Source organism: Haliotis cracherodii, unplaced genomic scaffold (genome assembly GCF_022045235.1).
Source record: "Haliotis cracherodii isolate W230 unplaced genomic scaffold, xgHalCrac1.p SCAF_25, whole genome shotgun sequence".
NCBI lineage: Eukaryota > Metazoa > Mollusca > Gastropoda > Lepetellida > Haliotidae > Haliotis > Haliotis cracherodii.
In genome coordinates, this window is record NW_027266281.1 from 41,396 (window position 1) to 54,521 (window position 13,126).

Here is a 13,126-nt window from a genome sequence, read left to right on the forward strand (position 1 = left end):
ATAATAGCATAATTTGTCACACACATATAAGTAATGAATGGTATTTTTATAACAGGTGCCACACATGCGGGATAGGTCATTTCACATGAATCATTTTTATGTGAATTTAAATCACTACAAGCTGATCTGAGTCCTGAAAGGATATGCCTTCGATTCTGTGAAAATGGAAATGCTTAAACATCTCCAAATATTAACCATGCTATTACAGAATCTGTTCACTTGTTTGTGTATGTAAAATATTTTTGAACCATTACATCCATCTAATGATTGTTTGTATGTGTGATGTGCCAGTAGAGGTATATATGTACAAGCATGTGCATACGCGTATAAAAAATATGTATGTTTGGCTAGGTACCAGTATATGAATTAGTTGTTTTGTGCGACTTGTAAATTAGCATCATCATAGTTTCAACAGACAGTTTATGTATATCAAATGTAAAATGTCTTTGAAGGGAGAATTGCATATCAAAACTGACATTATTTTATTACTTATGAGTAGAACTTTTTAAGTATCTGGCAAGATACATTTCCTTGGTCCACAGAAACATGTTACTAGTAAACTGTAAACTGACTTGTCACTGTGGTTGGAAACTAACTAAGCTGTCACTACTCAATTAAGTAATTAACAGATAATTGCAAGTGATAATACCCACCTGACACTAATTGCCCTGTTAATCCCTAATCCACCATGAGTTGACATTGAGTTCATCTTGCTAATGAGCTGTTGTGAGCGTAACAAGATGATAAACATCAAAGGTGGGGCAGGCTTTGATCAAGTGTTCTGTAGAAGAGATTATGTCATTTGTTTAAAGGGGCACTAATCCAACGCCATTCCCCGGACTGGTTGTTGCCTTTGTTATTGTTTTTCCCCCCGTGAGTACCCGGATGATACGCAACGCAACTGAGCGTGACCGGGGACTGGGCTACCGTCTGCAAGGACAGCTAAATAAACTTGGAGGCTGGAGGCAATATTTGTTTTACCCATTTTTGCATAAACACTGATTGGTTAACTGTGATCTATAAAGATTTCAACAAAGGGCGCATGTTAATTCATTTCTTCAGCCTAAACAAACAGACAAAAAGAACAGCGGAGCTCATCAGCTGTCATTTGGAAATACCCCAGATGGTTATAGTTTAATACTAAAAAAAGTATCCATGCAGTGAAAGGATTTTCGGATTTCGGCTTGCGTCGATAATACGATTACTACTCCCTTGTTGTCATCCACGTTTTCTCGTATAACCCTACACTTGTGTATTTGTCGTCATTCACTTGATGTTCAGTTAATGAATTTATTACAGGTACAATTAGTGGTAGCACCACTTAGATTACCTGACAAAGGTTCTCATTTGGCATTTATTGTGTCTGGGGTAATTATTCAATCTAAATCCAGGTTTGAAGTGAGGTTATGTAATATGCACGTGGCAGCCCAGCAAGTGATGAATGATCAGTTGATTTATTTTTTTTGTAAATCAACGGATCGTTCCTAGTCATCAAAGGATTAACAGAAAATACAGATCTTGCACAGTGGATATGTCAAAAGTGAGTGTTTACATGTCTAGGTTTACTAAAACAAAGGGAATACACTCATATCATGGCGTGAAGTGCCGATGTAAAAACAACATACAATTTGTTCAAAGGGTTAACTGATAATACGTTGATTGGTTGCTCATTGTTATCAAACTCAATGGATTTTTTAGGAAACGTCGACGTAATGAAAATAGTTGTCACGTGGCCTTTCTCAGCCGACCCTTGAGACTTGACACCCGAAACGATATATATCTTTTAGAATATTTGATAGTTACAGAGACACGTGACATCGAATAAGTTATTTTGTATAGCTGCAGAAGAGTGGGATATTATTCCTTTGTGTGGATATTCACGGATACATTCCTCGAATAAGGAAGCTGCCTATTTATACACATAAATTTGGTAAGTTGTAATTATGGTATTTGCATTTTGTTTTCCATTTGAACCGATTCGTTCTTGTTTTTCTACGTCTTGGTTGGGAAATTCTTCAATGCGCGATAGACGTTGTTTTCACAGGTCATTTCCTTTGTAAGCGTGTATAGATTACCGTCAATTTGTAAAATGTGATTCTCTCAGGCAATTTTTAAAATGTGTAAATATTTCAGTCATTTTGACTAAAAAATCTGTCCAGATTGATTAAGGCGATTAAAAGGGCCTACAAACATCACAACAGATTATTATGTAGGATTAGAAGCCAAACAACATAGAAATGTACTTTTCAACGTAACATTTTCAGTCTCTTGGTGATGACATTAAACATCAAAATGTTTGGAATTCGTTATCATAATAATACAGATGGAAATGTTTTTCAGTCACTTTGTAAAATAACTGAATATTTAGACGTTTAATAAATATGTTACACATTTTGACAGTAAAAAAATATACACACTATAAAAAAAGCAATGCTCAGGTGAAATATTTACTTTGTGTTGCAAGTCAAAATAGTGTAAACGAAAATCGCAAAATTACCAAGCAAGTGACTTATCAAAACTTCGTCACCATTACCGATGCTACCCACAAAGATGCCTACATTTCCTTATTATCTCGAAAACTGTATTTCATTTTGTTGATCAATGTGACCATACGCTCTGTTACTACCGGTATCCATAAAAGTGACTAATGCGCTTACGAATGGCGCAACAGAGGTCGCGAGCTAGTCTAGATATCTGCTCTACATCCGGGTACTCACTGGGAAAAAACAATAACAAAGGCAACAACCAGTCCCGGGGAATTGCGTTAGATCAGTGCCCCTTTAATGTTTATTTAGGATTAGCTACATCCCTTGATCCTACCAAGACCATACTTGAGATTATCAGACAGTTTGTCTGGATACAACCTGATGTCTCAACTGTATTGGATTCTGCCTTGTAGCAAACTATGTGTGTGACAAGGACTTTGACCACTCTGTGCAGATGCATAACAATGCACTTGGGGTATGATTCAATTGGGGTATGATTCAATTATGTCACACAAGTCAAAGATGGGTTCCACTGTATTTAGAAACAGACGATAGATGCAATACTGTGTAACTTTATAACAATCAAACGAGTATTCAAATAGGAATACACATATTTTTACAATGACCCTTGAAAAGTTCCCAAACCAAATAGAACTACTTAAATAATGATTACACTTGACCAATATATTTGGCAGTTTTTCCCGTTATTGTTAATCTTAATTAAAGATAGGATAAATGATAAAAATATGATAATGATTTTACTCATGACTAATCATGGGCGGATACAGCTTTTTTTACAGCTACAGTATTTATTGTCTTTGGTGGTAATTTATACAGAAATAAAGATTTATTTTCGAAATAAAAATGGGGGTGCGCACCACAGCACCCCTCCTCTGTATCCGCCCATGCTATTGCCAGCAAGGTCCCCAAAATGTAATATACATAGTTTTTAGTCGATTGTTCAGGTGGTTCTTTTCAGTTGATTTTTTTGTATCAGTGTCTATTTTGGCCTACCAATTAATGGTAGATATTAATTATCAATAATAAGTGAGATAATTATTTTCATTGTGGCTCCCATTGCAACTGAAGCAAGGAACGATTCAAATTAAGCCTGATTCAGCTGCTACATTTATATGTTCTTGCTTCTCTAATCAGTAATTCAATCAGTTGTATAGTGACTTGATATTTGGTGAAAATATCTGTTGTATGAAATCCTAATGTTACTTACTTTTGTATTTGAGATGATATTTGTATTTGGTAGCCTAGTGGGTAATGCGTTCTCCGAAGCACTGGGTTCTGTTCCCCACATGGGTACTGTGTGAAAAGCCCATTTCTGGTGTCCCCGCAGATATATTGCTGGAATATTGCTAAAAGCTGTGTGGAACTATACTATCTTGCACACTCATTATATAATATTTTGAGATCACTTACATGACTTGTGTGATTGAAAGTTTTGATAATTATGAATACCGTATTCGACAGAATAAGCGCCCAGGGCGCTCTCAAAATTTTGTGCTTTATGCTGGCAGCCTGAAATGTTAATGTACGACAAATATATTTTTCCAGAATGAAATTCCCCATAATTAAGGGTGCATACGACACACGAATGTGTATTATATGCAAATAAATAAGCGTTGTATACATTGATCAATTGGAAAGGGTGCTAATTGGGATTGTTAACTAGCCAATATATTAGCAAATATTCCCGTGGGCGCTTATTAGAGCGAGGCACTTATTACATCAAATACGGTAGTTCTGTTTTTATGTATAAGAACCTATTTTATGCAATTTGCATTGCCTTGTTTACCCTTCCTTATGTTTTGATGTAATGCAAACATTTGAGAAAAATTCAGGTGAGCCTGCCTTATGGCACTACAGGAATTGTTTTCAGAAGATCAATTACAATTTTGTATTTTCTGTAAAATTTACTGTTTGCTATGGCTTTTTTACATTGGTTAACATGGTTTGGTTAACAGTTGCTTGATAAACTGTCATTACCTTACTCATTGAGAAACCAACTTTTTACCCTTTGTCAATATATGTGTGTTTCTTATATTTTTAATAACAAGATTTTAAAGATGTTATAAATTGTTTCAGGCACCTGGATTTCACAATGACACCAGATCAGACAAGTCATACAAAGGACTCTCAGGGTGATGAATAATCCTCCCCAGAACAACTAGCAGGTTCACCTCAGAAAGTGATGATTCTGAATGAATAATGCCACATCAGTGTGATTCTGTAGGTTGTTTTATTACGACATTAATCAAGTCTAAAGGAATTAATACCACAGCAGTGAGACTATGTTTATGTGGTGTACACTGATGCTGACTATACAAATCTGAATGACTTTTGTGGTTTACTGCACAAACATAATTGACTTTAGATATTCTTCTCCCTTGAAATTCTTCTGAGATTTGACCGATTTTTTTATTTAGAAAATGGCATTGAAGCATCTGTTTCTGTTTTTGAATGTTCTTGCAAACACCTTTGGTTACTGAACCAATGAAATGTCATAAAATCAATAAATATGATTTGTTATCTTAACAACTTTTTTTGTTTTGCTTCTTTAAAGAAATATGATATTGATCATTCATAACATAGGTGCTAACATATATCAAATATACTAATGCCCTGAATGTTTTCCTACAATTAATACAGCTCACTGAATGAAGTTTTTAGTTCCATGTCAGTAGAAAAATTACATTGATATTTTTATGTACCGGTACTTTATTAGGTGTTTTCTGTGGATGCACCCATTTGGGTTAATGATATTCTGTTTCAAACTTCAATGAAACTCGTCTGTCAAGATGTAACAAATACTGATACAGTTCCAAAATAATCTTTTAATCTCACCAGGAACAAAGGCCCAAGTGAGCACATAGCCAATGACTTTCATTTGTTTTGTCAGAGTGAATATGGTGTTATGTCACTTTATGAGCAAAATTCCAACAATATAATGATGGGTGACACCAAGCAATGTACCGATGTGGTGAATCGAGCGCTTCAACCACGAGAAGCTAGAACAAACTGGGAATATGAAGATGAAATGTAAGGATACCATCATACCAGGACTGAATGCTTTTCATTTAATACGCTGAACATCTAAAATGAAATATATATGAATTTGAAAAATGTTTTCACCAAAAGTACCTGCCCATAGATCTCAACTTTAAGGGGATATTTACAACCAAAATAACACAGAATATTACTACAGCTATCTGCTATGCCCAGGCTAACATTATTTACTAGGAGAAAGACATCTCGAAAAATTGCATCCGGATACCTGCCGGATACCTGCCGGATACCTTCAGCAATGTTCAATTTTCATGGTTAGTTTCCAATATATTTTTAGGTGTTTCACACTTAATTGAACAAAATGCACCCCCCAAATTGTGACATGTTTTGGGAAACTCAGAATGAGGTATCCGGTGCCGGATCCCTGGACACCCAGATTGAGGTATCCGGTGAGGTATCCGGTGCCGGATACCCAGATTCCAGGTGACATACTTTCAGGTGAGGTGTCCATGCCGGATACCACGGATCTGGTATCCGGCAAGGTTTCTGCCACCGGATACCCGGACGCGTTTTGGGTAAGTGTCCGATGGTATCCGGCAGGTATCCGGATACCGGAAACTGCATTTTTTTTGCTGTGACAGGTGCCCCATGGTTCTGGTGCTTACATTCAGTGTGAGGACAACAGGTGCCCCATTGTTCTGGTACTTACATTCAGTGTGAGGACAACAACAGGTGCCCCATTGTTCTGGTACTTACATTCAGTGTGAGGACAACAGCAGGTGCCCCATGGTTCTGGTACTTACATTCAATGTGAGGACAACAACAGGTGCCCAATGGTTCTGGTACTTACATTCAGTGTGAGGACAACAGGTGCCCCAAGGTTCTGGTACTTACATTAAGTGTGAGGACAACAACAGGTGTCCCATGGTTCTGGTACTTACATTCAGTGTGAGGACAACAGCAGGTGCCCCATGGTTCTGGTGCTTACATTAAGTGTGAGGACAACAGCAGGTGCCCCATGGTTCTGGTGCTTACATTAAGTGTGAGGACAACAACAGGTGCCCAATGGTTCTGGTGCTTACATTCAGTGTGAGGACAACAGCAGGTGCCCCAAGGTTCTGGTACTTACATTCAGTGTGAGGACAACAGCAGGTGCCCCAAGGTTCTGGTACTTACATTCAGTGTGAGGACAACAACAGGTGCCCCATGGTTCTGGTACTTACATTCAGTGTGAGGACAACAACAGGTGCCCCATGGTTCTGGTTCTTACATTAAGTGTGAGTACAACAGCAGGTGCCCCATGGTTCTGGTACTTACATTCAGTGTGAGGACAACAGGTGCCCCATGGTTCTGGTACTTACATTCAGTGTGAGGTCAACAGGTGCCCCATGGTTCTGGTGCTTACATTCAGTGTGAGGACAACAGCAGGTGCCCCAAGGTTCTGGTACTTACATTCAGTGTGAGGACAACAGCAGGTGCCCCAAGGTTCTGGTACTTACATTCAGTGTGAGGACAACAACAGGTGCCCCATGGTTCTGGTACTTACATTCAGTGTGAGGACAACAACAGGTGCCCCATGGTTCTGGTTCTTACATTAAGTGTGAGTACAACAGCAGGTGCCCCATGGTTCTGGTACTTACATTCAGTGTGAGGACAACAACAGGTGCCCCATGGTTCTGTTGCTTACATTCAGTGTGAGGACAACAGGTGCCCCAAGGTTCTGGTACTTACATTCAGTGTGAGGACAACAGCAGGTGCCCCATTGTTCTGGTACTTACATTAAGTGTGAGGACAACAGCAGGTGGCCCAAAGTTCTGGTACTTACATTAAAAGTGAAGACAACAGCAGGTGCCCCAAGGTTCTAGTACTAACATTAAGTGTGAGGACAACAGCAGGTGCCCCAAGGTTCTGGTACTTACATTAAGTATGAGGACAACAGCAGGTGCCCCATGGTTCTGGTACTTACATTCAGTGTGAGGACACAGCAGGTGCCCCAAGGTTCTGGTACTTACATTCAGTGTGAGGACAACAGCAGGTGCCCAAAGGTTCTGGTACTTACATTCAGTGTGAGGACAACAGCAGGTGGCCCAAAGTTCTGGTACTTACATTAAAAGTGAAGACAACAGCAGGTGCCCCAAGGTTCTAGTACTTACATTCAATGTGAGGACAACAGCAGGTGCCCCATGGTTCTGGTACTTACATTCAGTGTGAGGACAACAGCAGGTGCCCCATGGTTCTGGTACTTACATTAAGTGTGAGGACAACAGCAGGTGCCCCAAGGTTCTGGTACTTACATTCAGTGTGAGGACAACAGCAGGTGCCCCATGGTTCTGGTTCTTATATTCAGTGTGTGGACAACAGCAGGTGGCCCAAAGTTCTGGTACTTACATTAAGTGTGAGGACAACAGCAGGTGCCCCATGGTTCTGGTACTTACATTAAGTGTGAGGACAACAGCAGGTGCCCCAAGGTTCTGGTACTTACATTCAGTGTGAGGACAACAGCAGGTGCCCCATGGTTCTGGTACTTATATTCAGTGTGTGGACAACAACAGGTGGCCCAAAGTTCTGGTACTTACATTAAGTGTGAGGACAACAGCAGGTGCCCCATGGTTCTGGTACTTACATTCAGTGTGAGGACAACAGCAGGTGCCCCAAGGTTCTGGTACTTACATTCAGTGTGAGGACAACAGCAGATGCCCCAAGGTTCTGGTACTTACATTCAGTGTGAGGACAACAACAGGTGCCCCAAGGTTCTGGGATTTACATTCAGTGTGAGGACAACAGGTGCCCCATTGTTCTGGTACTTACATTAAGTGTGAGGACAACAGCAGGTGCCCCAAGGTTCTGGTACTTACATTCAGTGTGAGGACAACAACAGGTGCCCCATGGTTCTGGTACTTACATTCAGTGTGAGGACAACAGCAGGTGTCCCATAGTTCTGGTACTTACATTCAGTGTGAGGACAACAGCAGGTGCCCCACAGTTCTGGTACTTACATTAAGTGTGAGGACAACAGCAGGTGCCCCAAGGTTCTGGTACTTACATTCAGTGTGAGGACAACAGCAGGTGCCCGATGGTTCTGGTTCTTATATTCAGTGTGTGGACAACAACAGGTGGCCTAAAGTTCTGGTACTTACATTAAGTGTGAAGACAACAGCAGGTGCCCCAAGGTTCTGGTACTTACATTAAGTGTGAGGACAACAACAGGTGCCCCATGGTTCTGGTACTTACATTCAGTGTGAGGACAACAGCAGGTGCCCCAAGGTTCTGGTACTTACATTCAGTGTGAGGACAACAACAGGTGCCCCATGGTTCTGGTACTTACATTAAGTGTGAGGACAACAGCAGGTGCCCCAAGGTTCTGGTACTTACATTCAGTGTGAGGACAACAGCAGGTGCCCCATGGTTCTGGTACTTACATTCAGTGTGAGGACAACAGCAGATGCCCCAAGGTTCTGGTACTTACATTCAGTGTGAGGACAACAGCAGATGCCCCATGGTTCTGGTACTTACATTCAGTGTGAGGACAACAGCAGATGCCCCAAGGTTCTGGTACTTACATTCAGTGTGAGGACAACAACAGGTGCCCCATGGTTCTGGTACTTACATTAAGTGTGAGGACAACAGCAGGTGCCCCAAGGTTCTGGTACTTACATTCAGTGTGAGGACAACAGCAGGTGCCCCATGGTTCTGGTTCTTATATTCAGTGTGTGGACAACAACAGGTGGCCTAAAGTTCTGGTACTTACATTAAGTGTGAAGACAACAGCAGGTGCCCCAAGGTTCTGGTACTTACATTAAGTGTGAGGACAACAACAGGTGCCCCATGGTTCTGGTACTTACATTCAGTGTGAGGACAACAGCAGGTGCCCCAAGGTTCTGGTACTTACATTAAGTGTGAGGACAACAGCAGGGGCCCCATGGTTCTGGTACTTACATTCAGTGTGAGGACAACAGCAGGTGCCCCAAGGTTCTGGTACTTACATTCAGTGTGAGGACAACAGCAGATGCCCCAAGGTTCTGGTACTTACATTCAGTGTGAGGACAACAACAGGTGCCCCAAGGTTCTGGGATTTACATTCAGTGTGAGGACAACAGGTGCCCCATTGTTCTGGTACTTACATTAAGTGTGAGGACAACAGCAGGTGCCCCAAGGTTCTGGTACTTACATTCAGTGTGAGGACAACAACAGGTGCCCCATGGTTCTGGTACTTACATTCAGTGTGAGGACAACAGCAGGTGTCCCATGGTTCTGGTACTTACATTCAGTGTGAGGACAACAGGTGCCCCATGGTTCTGGTACTTACATTAAGTGTGAGGACAACAGCAGGTGCCCAAAGGTTCTGGTACTTACATTCAGTGTGAGGACAACAACAGGTGCCCCATGGTTCTGGTACTTACATTCAGTGTGAGGACAACAGCAGGTGCCCCATGGTTCTGGTACTTACATTAAGTGTGAGGACAACAGCAGGTGCCCCATGGTTCTGGTCCTTACATTCAGTGTGAGGATAACAACAGGTGTCCCAAGGTTCTGGTACTTACATTCAGTGTGAGGACAACAGCAGGTGGCCCATGGTTCTGGTACTTACATACAGTGTGAGGACAACAGCAGGTGCCCCATGGTTCTGGTACTTACATTAAGTGTGAGGACAACAGGTGCCCCATGGTTCTGGTACTTACATTAAGTGTGAGGACAACAGCAGGCACCCCATGGTTCTGGTACTTACATTAAGTGTGAGGACAACAGCAGGTGCCCCATGGTTCTGGTACTTACATTCATTGAGAGGACAACAGGTGCCCCAAGGTTCTGATACTTAAATTCAGTGTGAGGACAACAGCAGGTGCCCCAAGGTTCTGGTACTTACATTCAGTGTGAGGACAACAGGTGCCCCATGGTTCTGGTACTTACATTAAGTGTGAGGACAACAGGTGCCCGAAGGTTCTGGTATTTACATTAAGTGTGAGGACAACAGGTGCCCGAAGGTTCTGGTACTTACATTCAGTGTGAGGACAACAGGTGCCCCATGGTTCTGGTACTTACATTCAGTGTGAGGACAACAACAGGTGCCCCATGGTTCTGGTATTTACATTCAGTGTGAGGACAACAGGTGCCCCAAGGTTCTGGTACTTACATTCAGTGTGAGGACAACAGCAGGTGCCCCATGGTTCTGACACTTACATTAAGTGTGAGGACAACGGGTGCCCCATGGTTCTGGTACTTACATTAAGTGTGAGGACAACAGGTGCCCCATGGTTCTGGTACTTACATTCAGTGTGAGGACAACAGCAGGTGCCCCATGGTTCTGGTACTTACATTCAGTGTGAGGACAACAGCAGGTGCCCCTAAGTTCTGGTTCTTACATTCAGTGTGAGGACAACAGGTGCCCCATAGTTCTGGTACTTACATTAAGTGTGAGGACAACAGCAGGTGCCCCATGGTTCTGGTACTTACATTAAGTGTGAGGACAACAGCAGGTGCCCCAAGGTTCTGGTACTTACATTCAGGATGAGGAGAACAGCAGGTGCCCAATGGTTCTGGTACTTACATTCAGTGTGAGGACAACAGCAGGTGCCCAAAGGTTTTGATACTTACATTAAGTGTGAGGACAACGGGTGCCCCATGGTTCTGGTACTTACATTAAGTGTGAGGACAACAGGTGCCCCATGGTTCTGGTACTTACATTCAGTGTGAGGACAACAGCAGGTGCCCATGGTTCTGGTACTTACATTCAGTGTGAGGACAACAGCAGGTGCCCCATGGTTCTGGTACTTACATTCAGTGTGAGGACAACAGCAGGTGCCCCATGGTTCTGGTACTTACATTCAGTGTGAGGACAACAGCAGGTGCCCCATGGTTCTGGTACTTACATTCAGTGTGAGGACAACAGCAGGTGCCCCAAGGTTCTGGTACTTACATTAAGTGTGAGGACAACAGCAGGTGCCCCATGGTTCTGGTTCTTACATTCAGTGTGAGGACAACAGCAGGTGTCCCATGGTTCTGGTACTTACATTCAGTGTGAGGACAACAGCAGGTGTCCCATGGTTCTGGTACTTACATTAAGTGTGAGGACAACAGCAGGTGCCCCATGGTTCTGGTACTTACATTCAGTGTGAGGACAACAGCAGGTGCCCCATGGTTCTGGTACTTACATTCAGTGTGAGGACAACAGGTGCCCCAAGGTTCTGGTACTTACATTCAGTGTGAGGACAACAGCAGGTGCCCCAAGGTTCTGGTACTTACATTCAGTGTGAGGACAACAGGTGCCCCACAGTTCTGGTTCTTACATTCAGTGTGAGGACAACAGCAGGTGCCCCAAGGTTCTGGTACTTACATTCAGTGTGAGGACAACAGCAGGTGTCCCATGGTTCTGGTACTTACATTCAGTGTGAGGACAACAGCAGGTGCCCCATGGTTCTGGTACTTACATTCAGTGTGAGGACAACAGCAGGTGCCCCATGGTTCTGCAACCCTGTACATGCCACTACAAAGCTCTCCTCTTCCTGGACGCAGCTTGCAGTCAGGCCACTGAGCTCCGGCGAAACTGAGATATAGAACATACAAATTAATCACCCTGGTGATTATTAGAGAACCGAAATTACTAAATGACAAGGCAAATAATTTATGTTTTTCGAATGTGTCACAAGTTATTTATCCAAATGTTTAGGTGTGCCATTTGGTGTGTTACAACAATCAGAGTACTTCTAATCCATCTTCATACATGTGACCATGACCTAGAGAAAATAAGTGGTTGTAATTTCAAAAGTTTTCCCCGTTCCTCTTCACTAAAATTGATAATACTGTATTCAATTTCAGAATTACCAAGTTTGTTAGATGAAACATACCGTAAAATAAGCGTGTATGTATGTTAATTTAACTTGTTTGTTGAGATTACTATTGCTGAGGAACATTAATATAGCTTTGTATAATATGTATTCTCACAAGGTGCTTTGTACAAAAGATAAATCTAAGCGTGCCCTTAACACCCCAGGGTCCGGCTCAACAAAGACTGGAATAAGATAGAGTACTGGACTTAACGTTTCATATGAGAGCAATGCTACAAACAATTTTCAAAACTCAAAAACACAATTGCATAACAGCAAAAATATACTTTTGTAAGTAAACATATAATTTGTACTTATCCTGACTCATACTTATTGCTTATCTCATCTCATCTCATTTCCAAAAGATAGAGGGCGGTCGGGTAGTCTAGTGGTTAAAGCGTTCGCTCGTCACGCCGAAGACCCAGGTTCGAATCCTGACATGGGTACAATGTGTGAATCCCATTTCTGGTGTCCCCCGCCGTGATATTGCTGGAATATTGCTAAAAGCGGCGTAAAACCATACTCACTCACTCCAAAACATAGTGAAAACTTCCTGAACAGTGATTCCGGAGAAACAGCTCACCTGAACACACCTTGATGTGCATACAAAGTTTCATCAAGAAACATTAAATGGTTTATGACTTGTGCTCCTCAAGATGAAACTGTCATTTCAACATGTTGAATTTAAGTTCAATTTGTTAGAAATGCAAACTCAAAACTGACAAAAAGACCTGAGGAGCAAATGCACCGGTTCAGGACTTGCCAGATATGTATACATAGTTTCAAAAAGAAAAGAACTTG

At 41.9% G+C, this 13,126-nt stretch overlaps 1 protein-coding gene across 2 annotated transcripts in view; it reads right to left on the reverse strand.

Annotated features, from left to right (window-relative positions):
• LOC139472850 (uncharacterized) overlaps window positions 1–13,126 on the reverse strand; it is a 58,478-nt gene that overhangs the window by 36,675 nt on the left and 8,677 nt on the right. For both annotated transcript variants that reach the window (XM_071255319.1, XM_071255318.1), the window contains exon 4: window positions 11,930–12,045. In XM_071255319.1, coding sequence (XP_071111420.1) covers window positions 11,930–12,045 — 116 coding nt within the window. The remainder of the gene's footprint in view (window positions 1–11,929; window positions 12,046–13,126) is intronic.